Source organism: Bos taurus, chromosome 20 (assembly GCF_002263795.3).
Source record: "Bos taurus isolate L1 Dominette 01449 registration number 42190680 breed Hereford chromosome 20, ARS-UCD2.0, whole genome shotgun sequence".
NCBI classification, from domain to species: domain Eukaryota; kingdom Metazoa; phylum Chordata; class Mammalia; order Artiodactyla; family Bovidae; genus Bos; species Bos taurus.
Window position 1 is genome coordinate 20,433,291 of NC_037347.1, and position 19,914 is coordinate 20,453,204.

The 19,914-nt window shown below is 39.9% G+C and overlaps 1 protein-coding gene across 2 annotated transcripts in view; it reads right to left on the minus strand.

The window, feature by feature from the left end:
* Positions 1 to 338: 338 nt before the first annotated feature.
* Positions 339 to 19,914, minus strand: part of RAB3C (RAB3C, member RAS oncogene family) — a 302,358-nt gene continuing 282,782 nt past the window's right edge. Inside the window, exon 5 of one of the 2 annotated variants that reach the window (XM_005221493.5) lies at positions 339 to 8,344. In XM_005221493.5, coding sequence (XP_005221550.1) covers positions 8,157 to 8,344 — 188 coding nt within the window. In that variant the 3' untranslated portion in view covers positions 339 to 8,156. The remainder of the gene's footprint in view (positions 8,345 to 19,914) is intronic. The other variant, NM_001046606.2, reaches the window with a different exon arrangement.

Consider the following 19,914-nt stretch of genomic DNA (forward strand, 5'->3'; position numbering starts at 1 on the left):
TCCTGTACTCGTCACCACTACTGAGCCACTTTTATGTCAGCTGTGCTGGGTCTTTGCTGGGCTCTATGTCGTGGTGCACGGGCTTCTCTAGTTGTAGAGAGTGGGCTCCAGAGCGTGTGGGTTTAATTGTCTCTCGGCAAGTGGGGTCTTAGTTTCCCGACCAGGGATCGAACTCATGTCCTGATAAAAATACATTCACTTTGTCTCTAGTTCAAGCTCAGTACTGCACCTAGGATTGTAGACGAGAAGGGGACCAAATTGGAAATAGGCATCCTAGGATCAAAAATAATACAAATTGAAGGGAGGTGAAAAAAAGTTCTCAGACCAAGACTGAGAAATTCAGGAATATAGTCTCTTAGATATTTATTGTAATCTCCAAAAAATAAAACAAGATTAACTCAAAGAACAAAAACCACTTTCTATACAGAATTCACATACAAACTTAATACCTAATAGAGCACATACAGTTCTTACACAATTAATTTCAATAAAGAGAATTAAAACTTCACAATGTGAATACACTTTATAGCTTTAAACCCAGACAGAAGCTCCTGTGGACACATGAAGAGTCACGATAATTGCTGTGCAGCAGTAGTTTTCAGATAAAATCACGATCACTATATGAAAGCATTAAGCTGTTACTCAATTTTTTCTCAAGAAGAGCTCCACAGTGCAGTCACTGAGGAGAAGCCGAAAGTGCCTGGTTACAAAGGAAGGTCTTCATCTATGCACTTCCCCAACTCTCTTTACGGGAAACATGAAACCACAGAAAAATCTCTGGGCACACATCTGCCTGGTTGACGTTGGCCTCGACAGTGCCTTGTGTTTGGTGCATGGGCAAAGTGTCTACAACAGCGCTTCTAACGAGCTTCAAATCAGTCTGTGTTTGGAACGAATCTAGGGCTGCTCAGCAGCACCAAGGAATATGATGATGCTATAGTTCATCTTCCTCATAGGGACAAAAACACAGAGCCAAACTGGGGCAATCTGTGGGGTTTCTGAGGGCCAGTCTGGTTCTCTGGAGAAAAACAATGATCTCTAGCTGCCAGCTCTGTCACCCTTCCATTCAGGGGGCAAACTGCAACCTTCCCCATTCGTTTGCCTGGCACAGTCTCCTCTAATTCTCTTGTCATGTCTCACCTCTTTAGTGGAGCCCTTCTTGACTCCTCCTGTTTTTATAGGTCTCCCATTCTCTGTGTTCCTGGATCCTGACATAATGTAGCATTTAGATTATATCCTGGCATTTTGTTCCTTGTGCTTCAGTCAGTAAGCTTATTAGGGGCCAGAGCCATACCTCTTCCATGTTTGATTCCCCCAGCACTGAGCTAGTGCTATTTGGTAACTGTTGATAAGTAAACATTTAAACACCCTTAAATTATCATTCTCATGTTGGCTACCTGCTTACATTTTCTTTTTTTAATTTGGCACAAAGTCATCTCTAATCTCCCTGTTCCACCCACCTCTATTTCGTCAGTGGGTGTGAAAGATGAGCACAAAATTTTATCTATCACATGTAAAATAGGGCTACATATCACTGGTGGTGGCCCAAAGCCATTTTATGTGATTGGCACATCTTCACATGTCAATTTCAGGCAACTGCCATAGAGAGAACTGAAGGCTTTCTATGATGTACTGAGGGTCATGGTCATGTAAAACCAACTGCCCTTCATCATTTTTAGTGAAAAATGTAACTTTTCTTCCCAAGGGTATTATGATTTACTCTAACTAAATGAAAAAGCAAACCACAATATTAAAATGAGTGCTTTGCCTTAAAAATCGAAATGGCAAATAGGAGTTTAAGATAATTGTCCTACTTGAAACTTCGTATTTATAAACACAGTTTTTGGTAATCCAGCAACCAGGCCTAACTTCTTGATTTTCCATCTCAGTGAAGTTGTAGACCACAAATTATGAGACTAATCAAGGGGGTTTGAGCATGAATATATGAGTTTATGATGATATACCAAAATGATTTAAGGGTTTTGACTTGTTTCTTTTATATTATCAGTGTGGACAATTGAGAATTGAAAGTGAATATAACAACAACATAAAAAGAAATCAATATCTTAGAGTTTCCAGGACTGACAGTGTGTAATTTGCAAACAGAATACAGGGTTAACAATAAAATTTACACACAACTATGAGTGAAAATTCTTAGTAGACAGAACATGGGATCAACATTTCAGAGAAAAATAAAAATGACTTATGTGCATATTTTTTCTTAGGTTTCTAAATTAACCTCTTATAAAAGGCTCCAGGAGAAAAAAAGCTTCAGGAGAATTTGTAACTAAAGAAGGGAACACTTATTTAAAATAAACTAACAGCCATTCTGTCTTGAAAATAAAACCCACAATTCTAAAAGGCAAGATTGACATATATTCGCAGATACTAAATGTTTGGTCTTAATTAGGAATAAAACATACTTTGAAGTAGGCACAGAAGAGTTTCACATGACACCAATAAGGTATTTACTGTATAAATCGCACCACTAGACAAATACAGCTACAAGAAATAATTTGAGCAAGTCAAACAGCCATCAAAGCATCTCACACATTCATTATAATTCACTCTTTCATACTAGTTTATATACACTGAGTAAGTCATTAAATATTGCACTTATTGGCCCATGAACCCTCAATTCTGAGGTGTTGAAAAATAGAAAACAAATCTATTTTTTACAACATATTTCATGCAACATTTAAGACATTTCAGTTCTACAAACACCATTAAATAGTTGTACATTTGGACAGGTCAACGGTATCACATCACGTCTGACATTAACAATATATTAACAGGAATTAACAGGAAGTTTTCATTCAGCACATATCCTAGGGATGATGAGAACATGTATGGAAAACCATCATACCAAGACAGCAAACAACCCCCAGACTTCACTTTCACGAGGAGCATGGAACCCTAGACAGATGTAAGCTCGCTCGCGTCCCTGAAAGGCCAGGTGTCTGTGGCTCGCGTACCATCTGCATCTTTAAGAACAGCGTTCATGAACCTAAGCAACCCTTAGTGCCAAACAACATAAGCATGGAAACATTTCCATTAAGAAATAAAGCCACAGCCAACTCTCAGTTGTCCACAGTGAAGGAAAGTATGAACACAGGTGAACAAAATACACAGGTAACCCCCTCCCATGCCCCATCCTCATTGCAGCAAGTAATGACTGGTTACAGTTACAGTAATGTATCAATGGAAGGTAAACAGTGAAACTTAAGTCTCATTTCCCGTTTTTGGTCTGTAATTCTGTAGGGGTAGTGCTTGAAAAAATTAAAATGATAAAAAATCAGGAACTAGAACAGAGAACTGTAAATAGAAAGCTCAATTTGTCCACTGTCTCAATGGTCTGATTTTAATACTCAAACTCTGACAAAGACATTGCAATAATTTCTTTTCCCTAGAACGTTTGCAAACTATATCCTCTCTATCCTTTCCTTTTAATGGAAATTAGTTCTGTGCACAGACACACAAATCTAGTCAGTGTGAACAATCTATTTTGTAGACCTTTTAAAAGGAAATGCCAGTTCCAGCTCGAGCATAGTAAAGCTTCCTTTTCCCTGGCACTGAGAAAGCACCATAGATGGAACTTCTCCTTCATAGAAAAGTGTGTTTGAGTGTGTATGTTCTGGGAGGGGCAATACTCTTGTGGCCCAAATATAAATAGCTTAATCCATTTAAGGGAAGTATTTGATTAGTGTGTCGCATTCCTGTAAAGATTTTTAAGAAACCAAAAATATTTATTTATGAAGTAACAATAGGTGGATATATTTTAAATAAATTCTCCAGACATGTTTTTGCCCCGCCACGGGACTCTTTCTGGAATCTGGAACGCTGTAGGTGCACTGTAGAGATAATCAAGACTTTTTTTCCTGGTTATAAGCTTCATCTTTTATCCAGGTTTTCCCAGTTTGTTTCAGAATATAAAACAGGTTTACGTCTTTGATTGGCTTTGATCAAAAGCTACCTAAAATACAAAGGACTCTAAAAAGCTGACCCTAATGGTTCAGCTCATCAGAAAGACTTCACCACTTTACTGGCAGACCCCTAAAGCACAGGTAGTTTACTCAAATGGACAAAGCCAAGCAGAGCTGGAGAGGCTGCGCTTCCAGGGGGTGATTAGAAAGGCCACGTGGGTCTGGCTGCTCACGCGGCACCCCGACCCGGCACACTGAGTGAGTACACACATGAAGGATCAAAGAGTTCTAGCTACCAGGCACGCGCACTGTCATTCAGAAAAACAGGCTTCTCCAGACAGAAAGGCAGACCGCCTCCAAGTGTACCCCACCAAAACTTCTGATGGAGCATATGAAAATGATTAGACTCTTTTTGGCTTGGAAGGGTTTTAGTCATGACTTTAAGACGTAGATTAGTTTTTCATATGCAGCTGCTACCTCTGCCTTGGTATAGCTTGGGAGAGTCTGGATACATTTTCAGTATAGTTCCGCAAATGCCACATGGTTGACTGAAGACTGGTACAGCGCATCCTCAGTAAGCACGAAGATACACATCAGATAAAACACATCACAGTGAGCCCTGATGACCAACTACCATGCTCTGAAATTAATGTTGTTTCATGGAAGTTAACAGTAGACATGTGTTTTACTTAAAAAAACAAAAAACATTGCATCCCTGAAAGTATTGTCAGCATAGACGTAGCTAAAATTGGAAGTTTAAGTTGGTTCCTGAAAGATAACCACTGTGTTGAACCAAAGAACTGTAATTAATCTGGATAAGAGTTAAGTAGCTGAAATAGATATTTATTTGTGGCGAATATAGATGTCTTATATAATTGGGGTTGTACTTTAATAGAATTTATAGTTCGCATTTAATGTAACACTGATGCAGCTTTCTCTATAGCCAAAGGCATCATCATAGTTCCCTTTCCAAATAAAAATCTTGGCACTTACTTATTAGGCAGCAGGGGGTAATGATTTTAAGTGAACCTAAGGAGGAGGTTAGAAGTTCAAGGCAGTGGAAGCTGTTCACGGAGGGCAGTGACAATGAATTAATTCACTGACTTAAAGCAGTTCTTCTTAGGAGCCCAGACATACAGTGCTAACTTGTAAACTGCCATCCTAGGACTCAAATTCCATGTACCTTCTATATCTACTCACATCCCCAGAAGCTGAAATGCAGATCTACTCCATGAATGACTATGCAGAGGAAATAATTTCCAGTCCAATTTTTCATTTACATTTAGAAAAGAAAGGAAGTCCCCAAACCAAAGCTCATGGAAATATCTGCTCAAAACAATCAAGGTTTGATTATAAAAGTAATCAGAGAGATGGGGTGATGAGTGGCAGAGGAAGACAAATTCATACTGGAAACACTAATTGAACTGCATTGAGGCTAAAAGATGGTTGTCTACAACTTACACACTAACACTCTGTAAGATGTCTTTGTGCTTCTGAATACAGATTTAGTTAGGCAATTAGTGAAAAATGATCTGTGGTTATTCAGGCTGTTGGCAGATGGAGAGAATATGGGAGGTATTGCATGCATGTGTGTGTTTATATACGTTCACATGCATGATGGCCAGAGGCTGAAAAACCTTGGAATTACAGTGTTATAAGTAATATAGCTTGATGCCAATAGAAGTTTACTTAGTTAATCCTGGACTGGTTCTTTTTTGCCAAATTTTATTTTAAAGCCAAGATCTCTTGATGAGATTAGGAATAGAGGACTTTTCTCTCTTTCCACGTGCTTCATATAGCAGGAGCATTGGTGCTCAACCCTTTCTGGAAGCTTCTGGCTTGGTGAAATTCATATCAGGGTGAGAGCTTCAGACTGACTTTCAAATCAATTAGGAAGGCTCTGCTTCCACTGAGGTCTGGAAAATAGAAATTGTTGAATGTTCCTCAGCACTGACACCTGGACCAGTTGTGTTAAGCTCCCCTGACTGGCATAAAGTAGCACAACTTTGGTATGTTTGACACTGTGTACATGGGTACTTGGGTTAGGTCTTCTGGTTCTAGGGCCAGTTCTAATAGAATTAGCTTTTTGGGGAAAGTGTTGACAAGAGGGTAAAACTCAACTTTCCTTCCAATTTTCTACCCTCTGATTTTGCTTTCCATTTTACAATATTACACATATCAAGGGCCTTCTGCAAAAGCCATCCGAGACATCCTACTTAGTATATTTAGATCCTTGACATCTGTATGAATGTATGTGAGATCAGGGCTAAGAGGGGATGGGAAGGTGTTCCTGGTTCTATTGCTTCGTGTTAAACTGGAAAAGTCAGCTTAACAGCTGTACTATTTAACATGGCCATTTTCTAGTCTAGGTTATAGAAATATTACAATATCATGCAAACAGGCCTCTGTTGCAAACAAATTTGCTTTGATGGCCCCCACCTTCCCTCGCTTCCCTTCAGTTTAATTTCTGTGGTTTTTGAAGCTGGTTTGCCCTATTAAAATCTAATAAAGCATTAATGTCTTCCTGTCTTCACTAAGGCCTACCCTGCAGAGTGCCAAAGTGAAAACTTACTCTGCCAATTAGTAGATTTTAAGCTATGAAGATGAGACATAATAAAAATGTGGATATGCTTAAGAGAGCCCAAATACTTTCTCCTGTAATTTTCATCTTCTAACTTACTAGTAATATATGTGCTCTACTTCCCTGACTTGCAGGCATTTATTCTCCAGAGACCTCTTTAGATATATGCATCTTTCCCTATAAATATCTTGGCTTAAACATCTTGCACTCAACATTTTGTGGGAAGTTTCTCTATTTTTTAAAAGAGAAAACATGATCACCACAAGAGAGGAACGTTCCCCTAATGGAACTGTCCTTACAAATATGCCGTTGTGTCCCTTCTTAAAGTCCTAGCTGTGACCCATGCTGGGCAGTGATACAGATACTATACCTCTTTTTTTTTTTTTGCTCATTTAGACTCGCCGGTGGGATTGGTTTGCTTGTTCACTGTATAAGGTCCTCGAGAAATTTAGGAGAAAGAATCTGGGTATTCAAATGATTTCCTTTCTCTCTTCAATTTGCTTATGGCATCCTAAGATATTTCTGTAATCCTCAGCTCCAAAGAGTGGCCTCTGAGTCCCTTAAGCGTGGATAAAAGCTTACAGAGTGGGATATACCTTAAAAGTATAAATACTTGGAGTTAAAAAGATTAGAGATGATAGTTGCTTTTCTTCAACCTGAGAACCATGGAGATACTACTTAAATGACTTCTAACCAGGTAAAAAAACCTGGGAAGGTGTGAGCAGAAGGCAGTGGTTTGGGAAGCAAGTCTACATCCTATGGGAAGAGAGACTCTAACAAGCTTCCACTTAACCTCTGTTCCAAGGGTTGATGATGGTTCCAGAAAGTTGTGGTGGTATACGCCATGGGGGAAACTCAGGCCTTGGAATCCTACACTTTTCATTCTGGATTAAGATACTTGGTATATAACACATTGAACAGACACTTCAGTCTGTCAGTGCCCTCAAATATTTAGCATGTTGGGTGGAGCAGTCCTGGGTTAGGAATTGCTTTTTTAAACATCCAAACTAAAACTACTGTTGAAATCTAGTTCCAGTCAAGTCAATATTCATCTCTTAGGAAATGTGTGAGGGCCTTAAAGAATATTTTTGTTTCTTTATAGTCAGTGATCTTCTCAGTTATTAATAACATTGAAAGATAGAAACCTGAACCATAAACCAATCAGACTCACAAGTCTCCCTCATCATGAGTAATATTTCCACTTGATTTTTTCAATTGAGAGTAAAGCAAATAAGGTATCCTACGATCATCCCCTGCCCATACCACACACACAACCAAATTCTTGGTTATCATACCTACAAGTGAATCGCATAATTTGAACCCATGGCACAAAAGTCAGTTGTATGAAATTATAATCAGAAGTCCCAGCAGTAGCTTAATCTAAGAAATCTGAAACAAAAAGTCTAGAAGACAATAACAAATCACATGCAAATACCAGATGTTTATAGATGGATAGTCCTTACAAAGTTAAGATCACATATTCACCACATATTAACACAGGGACTCTCCCCAGAATTGAACGCACGTTCGAGCCACTGATAGCAAAGATTTCCCTCAAATAGTTATTAGGCAGTATAAATGAAGGCTAATCAATCATTTATAAATGCTGTTTTTAGCAACCAAGCCCTCTGGCGCTGCCTGTACGGGGGACACTAGCAGCCACAGTTGGGCTGCGGTGGAGGAGGCGTTTCCTTGAGTCTTGTGTTCTGCTTGGCGGCAGTGATGGCTGGATCTGTCTCCAGGCTCTCGGACATCTTGTCACAGATGATATCCACGAGACGCTCAAATGTCTGCTTGACATTAATGTTATCCTTGGCACTTGTTTCAAAAAATTCAAATCCTGGAAGAAACACACAGAAACACAGCTTGATCATTTCCTATGTGTGCTGACATTAAATGGGACGTGGCCATGGGAGGCTGGCAGTGACTGGTGGATGTGGTTTAGGTGAGAGATAGGTGTGAGGTGTCATGTGAACATACTGCTGTCCATGAACCAGGAACAGCAGTACAAAGTGGAATTAGTGATCGTTGCACCTTATTCTTCTCTAGACAAAAAAATACCTTGGCAAGAGTTGGTAATAGTAACATGAAGAATCCTCAGCACAGAGTCCATGTCATCTCTTCCCCCCACCCCCAGATCACCGTGTAGCTTCTAATCGTTTCTAAGACTGGGGTTATTTGGCTTTTTTTTTTCTTTCTTCATTTCGGATTCTACCAAAGTTATTTTCATTTTTTCATTAATTTGAGGCTTAGGAGAACGTCATGTTCGTATTCTGCTGTGAAAGGGACTCCCACAGTGTAGCCCTAACTTTTTCCATGTCTGTCCTAGTGAAGCATTGGAGGGTAGGCCTTTGGTAAATGTCCAGTATTTCACTGGACACAAGGTGGCGCTAAAGAATCACTGGCTTTACCTGAAGTGTGCTTCAACCTCCTCTAGGAAATTTGAGTGCTGTTAATCTAACAGCACTCCAGGGCTTTGTATACCACTGCATCTAGCTACTGACGCTGGTTTTCCAGAGCTGCTGTTGTCTGTCAGCAGCAGTGTTTTATCAACATCTGGGAAAGGACACGATAAATTCAAATGAGCTGCCAGAAGTGCGAGATGGTAGACAAATGCAGTGGGAGTTTCACGCTTCTACTGATACATCACTACCTGGGCAGAAGCAGCCTCAGTACTCTGCTCTGAAGGCAATCTTATCACTCCATTGTTTGCAGCCACATTCCACTGGCTGAGCTTGCCAGTCAGTTGCCATGACAACCTCCCCACTGGGTCAGCCAGCGATTGCTCTGGTCCATTCAGGGGATGTTGATTTAGGATGTATTGGGCTGAACACAGAAATGCTTTCCTAATCCATTCTGAATTTTACACCCTATAAATCCTTCTGGTTACATCTGTCCCTATCTCCGAGGAACCACATGGATTCAGAGTGATTAAATCATGTGATTTCATCCCAGCTCCTGAGGCCAAATGAGAAAAAACAGATTAATATTTTGCATCTGTGTCAAAACTGCTCTTATAACCTAGAAATACTTCTTTTCTTAAGCACTATTAGAGATACACAACAACAAGGAATTCTTGTGAGAATTTCTGATTTGGTTAAGATTGATGACTATGTCTGAACTTGAATTTCTCTAGTTACTGTGTAGTCTATTGTTAAATGTGAGTAAGCACAGGATTTGAGCTGAAGGAACAGCATGAGTTAAGACAGGTTTTACAAAATAGAAGTGAATATTTTAAGCCCTCTTTGGCTTTTATTTCCCTTTCATTAGTCTCTCCAGATAGTGTTTATGTAGCTCTCTTAAATTCTGCATTTCTTTACAGAAAATGCTATCTGGCTTAACAAGAATTCTCTTCTCTAACATCTGCAGTCTATTGGGCTAGCTCATTCACCTTTCAACAGTGTGATCCAGATTTTGGAAAAAAAGTGATTGCTTAGATCCTCACTTGCCTAGATGTCAGAAATATTTGCATCCTTGTGGGGATTTTCTCAGTTTTAACAGGAGGGTAATTTGTAGCCAAGTACAGAATGTCTTTTCTCCAAAGGTTTTAATTTTCTCTCTTCTGTGACATGTCTTTTATTTATTAGCACGATTGGGAGAAAGCACTGAAATTGAAGGATATCATAAAAGATGTGGCCATTATAAAACAAACAGTGATCCATGAAAACCTTTGCCAACTGTGATTCTTTTCATTTGGGCTTTGAGATGCACGCTACTGCTGGTGTACAACTTGAGGTGAGTAAAATGACCCTCAATCCCAGCAGCCAGAGCGCCCTCAGTGTCTGGACTGTTGCCTGGAACCCCAGGAACAGACCACCACGTTATAATAGCCCTCCATTTATCCAGCGTGGCTGGAGGAGGGACCATCCTATGGTGAGAGGGATGATTTGGCCACAGGAGCAATATTTACTGGCTTTATGATCATGAGAAAGTCATGTTTTTATTCTTATGATCCTTATTTATGACATTTGTCTCTCATTAAGCTCAATTGAGAAAATATATGTAAAAGTGCCAAGAAAACCAGAATATGCTATAATTATATCATATAATAATTATGTAATTAAAGAATACGCTCATTCAAACAACAGTAAGAATAACAAACTAACATTTGGATAGTTACTGTAGAACAGTAGTATTTAAAGCACTTTATACGTTTTATCTATGAGGCAGGTGCCAGTATTTTCTCCACATTATCAGTAAGGAAATAAATGGAGGCACAAAATGGCTGAATACTTTGCTCAGACATTTACTTGACCAGCCAGTAATGGCACAGTGGGCATGTAAATATACATGAATATTCACCAGCACCTGCAGATACTCTGCAGAGGCTACCATTTGGTTCCAGTAGAATCGGAAGTTCTGTGCTGATATAACAGACTTCCATTAATTTAAAAAGTTAGATTTAACACTCCCAGTGAACCAAGTGAAACACCTTTTCTTAATGATCCCAAAGATACTCTGGTATTTTATGCTGCCTAAGGTTCATCAAGGTAGCCATCAGGACAGCTGTATGTCTATAGAGAAATATGTGAAAGGTTCTGGAAATTAGGCCTCCTCTCACTGACCACATGAGCTGTTTGTCATAAAATGAGATATTCAGGATAAAAATCAACATCCTTATTTTAACATATAGTTATTGGGATTCAGAGCAAAGCAGTTTTGTTATTTAGCTGCTAGGTCATGTCTGACTCTTGCGCCTCCATGGATGTAACCTGCCAGGCTCCTCTGTCCATGGGATTTTCTTGGCAAGAACATTGGAGTGGGCTGCCATTTCCTTCTCCAGGGGCTCTTCCTGACGCAGGGATTGAACCCACCGTTCTTGCATCTTCTGCATTGGCAGGCAGATTCTTTACCACTGTGCCACCTGGGAACAAAGCAAGTTTACTGTGCAATAAATAATTTTCCCTCCAGGGGAATCGGTATCTTCATCCAGGCAACTTTGTGTTAGACTACACCCCACACCTATGTGTGTCCATGGTGTTGAAAGCCTGTGGACTAAATCCTTAACATTTCAGCCTTTATTTTTCCACTGAATCCTTGTTAGATTTTCCGGCCATTACCTCTCAATGTATCATACTAACTTCAACTATGGTGGTTCAGACGGTAAGGAATCTGCCTGCAATGCAGGACACTTGGGTTTGATCCCTGGGTCAGGAAGATCCCTGGAGAAGGGAATGGCTTCTCACTCCAGTAATCTTGCCTGTGGAATTCCATGGACAGAGGAGCCTAGCGGCTACAGTCCATGGGGTCGCAGAGAGTTGGACACAACTGAGCAACTAACACTTTCACTTTTCAACTTCAGCGATAGCAACATGCCCTTGTTCTTAGAAATATTTAACCCCCCATCCATACGCACAATAATTGGAGAGCCAGCACTTCAGCCCGTGATCCTTAGGAAATAGTCTTTTTCATAAAACTTTGAAGATCATTTCCAATTTATTAAGTCGGACAGTGGTTCAGCAGATAAGTAAGTAGCCCAAGGTCACACTGCAAGCTGATTGTGAAGGGTGACAGAGATCTCCCAATAAATAGGTTCCTGGTTAAGCCTACAGCTTTGGACATCTGTCCCTCAGACTACATCATTCAGTATTAATAATTGCAGCACATATGTTTTCATCAGCAAATCAGTGAACACTTTCAGTTAACCACAGACACTAATCATCCATTCTGATTCCTCTCTGGCACAGACAGCACTGTTCTCAAGTGGGATGAGCCTTGCACTGTGGTTCAGTACATACATTGAGCTGCATAAAATCAGCAGATAACCTTACCGGGATTTCCTTGTGTATCATTTGTTGCTTTTCCCATGTTGCTTGTATATTTTCTCTTTGTATTTAATTTTTGTCAGTTGACTAATATGTGTCTCACCATGTTCCTCCTTGGGTTTATCTTGTATGGGACTCCTTGTACTTCCTGGACTTGGGTGACTTTCCTTTTCTTTGTTTCCTTTCCCTCATTAGGGAAGTTTTCAGCCATAATCTCTTTGAATATTTTCTCAGGCCCTTTCTCTCTCTCCTTCTGGGCCCTCTATAATGCAAATGTTGGGTGCATTTAATGTTGTGCCGGGGCAAGGAAGCAGAGAGAGGTGGTAGAAACCGCTTTCACTCTGCTGTCCAAAGGATGCTATCCTGATTTCGTACCACTAGACGTCTGCCTACAATAGAATCACCTGAAGTACTTAAAACTTGTAAACTTCACCTCAGACATACTAAACGGGAGTTGTAAGGAGACGGACCTTAAAGCACGCATTTTAAAAGGCTCCTTAGGTGGTTTCTTATGTACATGAAAGGTTAAGATTCACTAGCCTCTCTACACCCATGTTCATTACAGCATCATTTACAGTAGCCAAAAGGTGGTAGCTAACCCAAGAATTTATCAGCTGATGAATGAGTAAACAAAATGTGGTATATACATACACTAGACTAATGTTAAGTCTTAAATTCTGACGCTACAACATGTGTGAATCTTGAAATTATGCCATGTATAATAAACTAGTGACAAAAAAATACAAAGTAGTCAGATTCAGAGGGACTGAACGTGAAGGACCAGGGGCGGGGGGCAGAAAAACAGACGTCACGTAACAGGTATAGAGTTTCACGTCTGCAAAATGAACTGAGCTCTGGTAACATGTGGCATATGCTAGACTGTATGCTTTAACATAAAGCTTACCATGTTTTACCAAAAAAAAAAATTCTTAGCGATAATGTCTGAGAATCTAAGAATACAAGAAGAATCATAATCTTAATAGCTCAGGAAACTAGAAAAGAACAAACACATCCCAAAGTTAGCAGAAGGAAAGAATTGACAAAGATCAGAGTGGAAATAAATCAAATAGAAACAAAAAAGTAAGAGCTGATTCTTGGAAAAGATAAGCAAAAATGACAAGCCTATAGCTAGACTCTCCAAGAAAAAAGAGAGGACTCAAGCCAGAAATGAGAGAGAGATTAGCAGAGAAACCCAAAGGACTGTAAGAGGCTCCCATGGACAATTATATGCCGACAAATTGGACAACCTAGAGGAAATGAAGAAATTCCTAGAAACATACAATCTCCTAGGACTCAATCATGAAGAAACAGCCTGCACAGAACAAATACTAGTAAGGAAATTGAATAAGTCATCAAAAACCTCTCAAGAAACAAAAGCTCAGGATCAGATGGCTTCACTGGTGAATTCTATCAAATGCTTAAAGAAGAATTAATACTAACATTTCTAATGCTTCATTTTATGAGTTCAGTATTACCCAGATATCAAAATGAGATAAAGATACAACAAGAAAATTACAGGCCAGTATCTCTAAAGAATATAGATGTAAAACATCCTCAACAAAATATTACCAAAGCAAGTTCAATACACTGAAAGAATTATATAACATGATCAAGTGGGATATATTCCAGGGATGCAAGGATGATTCAACATCTGCTATCAGTCAACAGAATATACATATGAACAAAATGAAGGATAAAAATCATGATCATCTTAATAGGTTCAGAAAAAGCATTTAACATAATTCAACATCCATTTATGATAAAACTCCCAAAGTGGATATAGAAGGACTGTACTTCAACATAATAAAGGCTATATATGCCCACCCCATAGCTAACATCATACTCAGTGGTGAAAAGCTGAAAGTTTTCCCTCAAGATCGGGAACAAGACAGAAATACCATCTCTTGCCACTTTGATTCCGCATGGTAGTGGAAGTTTTAGCCAGAGAAATCAGGAAAGAAAAGGAAATAAAAGACATCCATATTGGGAAAGGAAGGAGTAAAACTGTAACTACTTGCAGATGACATACTAAATACAGAAAACCTTAAAGACTCTATCACAAAACTGTAGAATAAACAAAAGCACTAAAGTTGCAGGATACAAAATCAGTATATAAAAATCTGTTTTGTTTTCTATTCATTAATAACATTATCAGAAAAAAAATTTTAAATCCCAGTTACAATTACATTAAAAAAGAATAAAATGCCTAGGAATAAATTCAACCAAGATGGTGAAAGATAGGTGTACTTATCTGTAAGACACCAATGGGAAAAAGCTAAAGATACAAATAAATGGAAAGATCTTCATAGATTGGAAGAATATTGTTAAAATGTCCATACTACCCAAAGGAATCTACAGACCTGGTGAAAATCCCTATCAAAATTCCAATGGCACTTTTCACAGAAATAGAAAAAGCAATCCTAAATTTTACATAAAATTACAAAACATTCCCCGAAATAGCCAAAGCAGTCTTAAGCAAGAACAAACCTAAAGGCAACATACTACCTGATTTCAAACTAGTAATATATTACAAAGCTACAGTAATCAAAGGGAGCTTTCCTGACAGCTCAGTGGTAAAGAATCTGCCTGCAATGCAGGAGACCCAGTTCAGTCCCTAGGTTGGGAAGATCCCCTGGAGAAGATCTTCCCTAGGTTGGGAAGATCCCCTGGAGAAGGAAATGGCAATCCATTCAAATATTCTTGCCTGAAAAATCCCATGGGCAGAGGAGCTGCAGCCCTTTAGGGTCACAAAGGTAGACATGACTGAGCAACTAAGCACATATAGTAATTAAAACACTATTTTGTGAGATAAAAGTAGACACACTGATCAGTGGAAAAGAAAGCTCAGGAATAAAGCCATGTATGTGTGGTTGAATAATTTACAACAAAGAAGCCAAAAATATATAATGAGGACTACTGAAAAAGCTGGACAATCACATGAAGAGAGTAAGACCAGACCACTAGCTTACCCCATACACAACGATTAACTCAAATTGGATAAAAGATTTGAATGTAAGACCTAAAACTATAAAACTCCTAGAAGAAAATATGAGCTGTAAACTCCTTAATATTAATCTTTGTGATGATATTTTACATCTGACTCTAAAAGCAGAGGCAGCAAAAGCAAAAATAAACAAGTGGGACTGCATCAAACTAAAAAGCTTCTAGGAAACTATCAACAAAATGAAAAGGCAACCTATACAGTATTGATAACAACAACAACAAAAAATCTCAGCATCACTAAATCTCAGGGAAGTGAAAATCAAAACCACAATGAGACATCACCTCACACCTGTCAGGATGGTTGTTCTCAAAAACACAAGAAATAACACATGTTAGTGAGCAAGTGGAGAAAAGGGAATGCTAGTATACTGTTGATGGGAATAAGTTGCTATAGCCACTGTGGAAAACAGAACAGAGTTCCTCCAAAAATTGAAAATAGAAGTTCTGTATGATCCAGCAGTTCCACTTCAGGTTATTTATCTGAAGAAAACAGACAATAACTGGAAAACACATGTGCACCCTCATGTTTTTCACAGCATTATTTATAATAGCTAAGACATGGAAGATTGCCGGGAGAAATATAAGTAACTTCAGATATGCAGGTGACACCACCCTTATGGCAGGAAGCAAACAAGAACTAAAGAGCCTCTTGATGAAAGTGAAAGAGGGGAGTGAAAAGGTTGGCTTAAAGCTCAACATTCAGAAAACAAAGATCATGACATCCAGTCCCATCATTTCATGGCAAATAGATGGGGAAACAGTGGAAACTGTGGCTGACTTTATTTTTTCGGGCTCCCAAATCACTGCAGATGGTGACTGCAGCCATGAAATTAAAAGATGCTTACTCCTTAGAAGAAAAGTTATGACTAACCTAGACAGCGTATTAAAAAGCAGAGACATTACTTTGCCAACAAAGGTCTGTCTAGTTAAGGCTATGGTTTTTCCAGTAGTCATGTATGGATGTGAGAGTTGGACCATAAAGAAGGCTGAGTGCTGAAGAATTGATGCTTTTGAACTGTGGTGTTGGAGAAGACTCTTGAGAGTCCCTTGGACTGCAAGGAGATCCAACCAGTCATCCTAAAGGAGATCAGTCCTGGGTGTTCACCGGAAGGACTGATGTTGAAGCTGAAACCCTAATACTTTGGCCAAGTGATGCAAAGAACTGATTCATTGGAAAAGACCCTGATGCTGGGAAAGATTGAGGGCAGGAGGAGACGGGGACGACAGAGGATGAGATGGTTGGATGGCATCACTGGCTTGATGGACATGAGTTTAAGTAAACTCCAGGAGTTGGTGATGGACAGAGAGGCCTGGTATGCTGCAGTCCATGGGGTCGCAAAGTGTTGGACATGACTGAGCGACTGAACTGAAGACATGGAAACAGCCTAAGAGTACACAGATTGGGTGAATTTTTAAAATGTGATATATATGTGTGTATATATGTGTATTGTCTATGCAAACAGAATATTTAGTCATACAAAAATGAAATCTTGCAGTTTGCACCAACATGGATAGACTTTGAAGGCATTATGCTAAGTGAAGTAAGTCAAACAGGGAAGACACATACTATGATCCAATGTATATGTAGAATAAAAAAAGGTTAAGCTCAAAGATACAGAGAACAGATTAGTGGTTGCCAGAGGCAGGGTTGGGGGATAGGCAAAATGGAGGTCATAGAGTATAAATTTGTTATAAAAGATTCACTATCCTTATACACTGTTGATGGGAGTGTAAAATGATGCAGGCTTTTTGGAAAACATTCTGACAGTTTCTCAAATGGTTCAACATACTTACTGTATAACCTACAATTCCACTTCTAGGTACATTAGCATGAGAAGTGAAAACATGTCCACAAAAATTTTGCACAAAAGTATTTAGAATAGCAATAGTTATAATAAAAAAGTGAAAACAGCCTGAGTGTCCATCAACTGATGAGTGCATAAATAATATGTGGAAAATGCATATAATGGAATACTTTTCAGCCATAAAATGTACTGATACAGGCTAAAATGTAGATAAACCTTGAAAATATTATGCTAAGTGAAATAAGTCAGACAAAAGGACTACATATTATATGATTCCATTTATATGTAATGTCCAAAAGAGGCAAAACTATAGTCAGGAGAAATAGGGAGTGAATACTAATGAGCATGGGGTTTCTTCCTGGGGTGATGAGAATTGATTGCGTTCAAGGTTGCACAGCTCTGTGAATATACCAAGAACCACTGAACTGAACAGTGTAAATGGGTGAAATGCATTGTATGTGCATTACATCACTGAGCTGTATGATATATTTGTCACTGTTTTATCCATTTGGCACAGATGATCTTATTTACAAACAGAGACAGACATAGAGAACAAATGTGTAGACACCAAGGTGGGCAGACGGTGGGATGAACGGGGACATTAGGATTGACGCGTACACTATTGGCACTATGTGTGAAATAGATAACTAAGAAGAATCTACTGTAAAGCTCAGGGAACGCTGCTTAGTGCTCCAGGTGAAAGTGAGAAGCATGAAAGTGCTAGTCGCTCAGTCCTGTCTGACTTTTTCAGTCATATGGACTGTAGCCCACCAGGCTCCTCTGTCCATGGGATTCTCCAGGCAAGAATACCGGAGTGGGTAGCTATTTCCTTCTCCAAGGGATCTTCCCGACCCAGGATCGAACCCAAGTCTCCCACACTATAGGCAGATTCTTTTACTGTCTGAGCCACTAGGGAAGTGGTGACCTAAATGGGGAGGAAATCCCCAAAATAGGGTATATATGTATACATATGGATGAAGAACCACTGTTTTAAATGAATGAGAATGTTTTCCATAAGAGATCGCTCCAGAAGGAATCTCCAGGCCCTACTGGGGAAACCATTCCACTCATAGAGGAGGATTCTATCAATCAGAAAATATCACCTCTTGCTCAACACAAAGCTTTCAAACAGGTATTTGTCACTGTTTTTGCTCTAGCCTCAGTGGAGACGACAGAGCTTATGGTACAGGACGTCTGAATACATCCTGGTGAACATGAGGAACACGAAGCACACTCAGCTTGGCTGCTGGCCTGCTCTACCTGGCTCCCTGAAGGTCCCCTGAGTGCCAGGTTCCAGGGAAGCCTGGTACTGTACCCACACAAGGCAGCTTTAGGCCGAAAGCATACTGCTCATCAAAGTAGTGGGTGCCAGGCAGGCTCCCCGTTGGCACCTGAAGAGTACTGAAGTGTCCCAGCACTCCCAAGAGACTTGTTCCCCTTGTAATTATTAGTGGTAATAATCACTATTCAAATACTGAGCACTTAACTACCACCTTCTCAGCCTTTTATTTAATGCATTTAAAATACTCTTATAGGCAATGACTTATTCCCATGCATCAATGGCTATGCCATGGTGTGAAATACTATTTGTTTCCATAAGATATTCTGGGGAATTGTTTTCTTTTTTCACCCCTAGGAAAAACCTCAACACCATTTGGGGCACTATGACTATTTCCAACTTCAGTTTGAGAGAAAAAAAAATTGCAACTGTTCTTTCATTCCATAAAAATCATAGTGCAGTAAATCCTTTTCATCTCCCATTGTTAAAAATCTGTGATCTGTCCATAGGTTTCTATTTCCAAACTCCTAAATGAGAAGACTTTCTGTTTCCAGATTCTAGTTGCGGTTTCAGTGTCTTCCCCTTCCTGTGGAATGGAATGAACCAGAGCAGCAAGGAAAGGTCATTCTGTTGCCAGGTGGGTGACATTTGGGCCAGAACTTGAGACTGCTGAGCAGCAGGCCAAGCTACGATATTAGCTCGTTCCCTGCTGGGCCCCAGCTTGGAGACAGACTTTAGAGGAATTGATGAGGATTTTGACCCACTTACCTGAAGAAGGCTCCACAGAAAGCAGACCAAAGCTGGAGAATAGGAGTTCAGCCAAAGGTTCGTTTTACTAAAACAAAAGGTCAAGTATGCTAGCCCTTAGCCAGGCCTAACTGGACGTTAGCTTTTCTCCTGTTTTATTAGTATGCTGAAACTGTGCAAGGATCATTCTGTGCCTTTGACAAATCCCGCTCAATGCAGAGGTTCCCTCCTGGTCCTTCTCTCCCCAGACATTAGCTTAACACACTTCATATGTGGGAAAGGCTCAGCACAACAACAGAGAGGGAAAGAAGTATCTGAGTTTGCTGATGTAGCAGCTGCCCATGCCATGGTTCATCATTCTCGGTCAAAACACCCGGCACCCTGCACTCAGCCCCGCTTGTCCGTTCCCCATCTGCTGAAGAGACTCAACATAAGCCCTTTGCAGTTTTGCCCATGTGAGTCATCTCTTTGACTGTCCCTCATCCTTTCCCATCTTTCCAATCCAACCTACTCTTTAAGACAGAGACTTCTGTATGTGATATCTGGTGTGCAGACTTTTAACATTTTGTTTTGAGCTGACCTTTAAAAATCTAGATTTCTGGAGTGGTATCACCAAGATGATGACATAGGTCATTCCTGACTTCATTCCTTCACAAGGACAGCAACTGACAACCAGCCATGTGACAAAACACCACTGAGAAAAGTCCTAGAACATGTGGGAGGCGGGAGCACCCCTGCAGCCCAGAGAGCCAGCACAGGCTGCGTCAGCAGGGCAAGAGGAGCAGCTCCACACCGACTGTGCTGCTCCTCC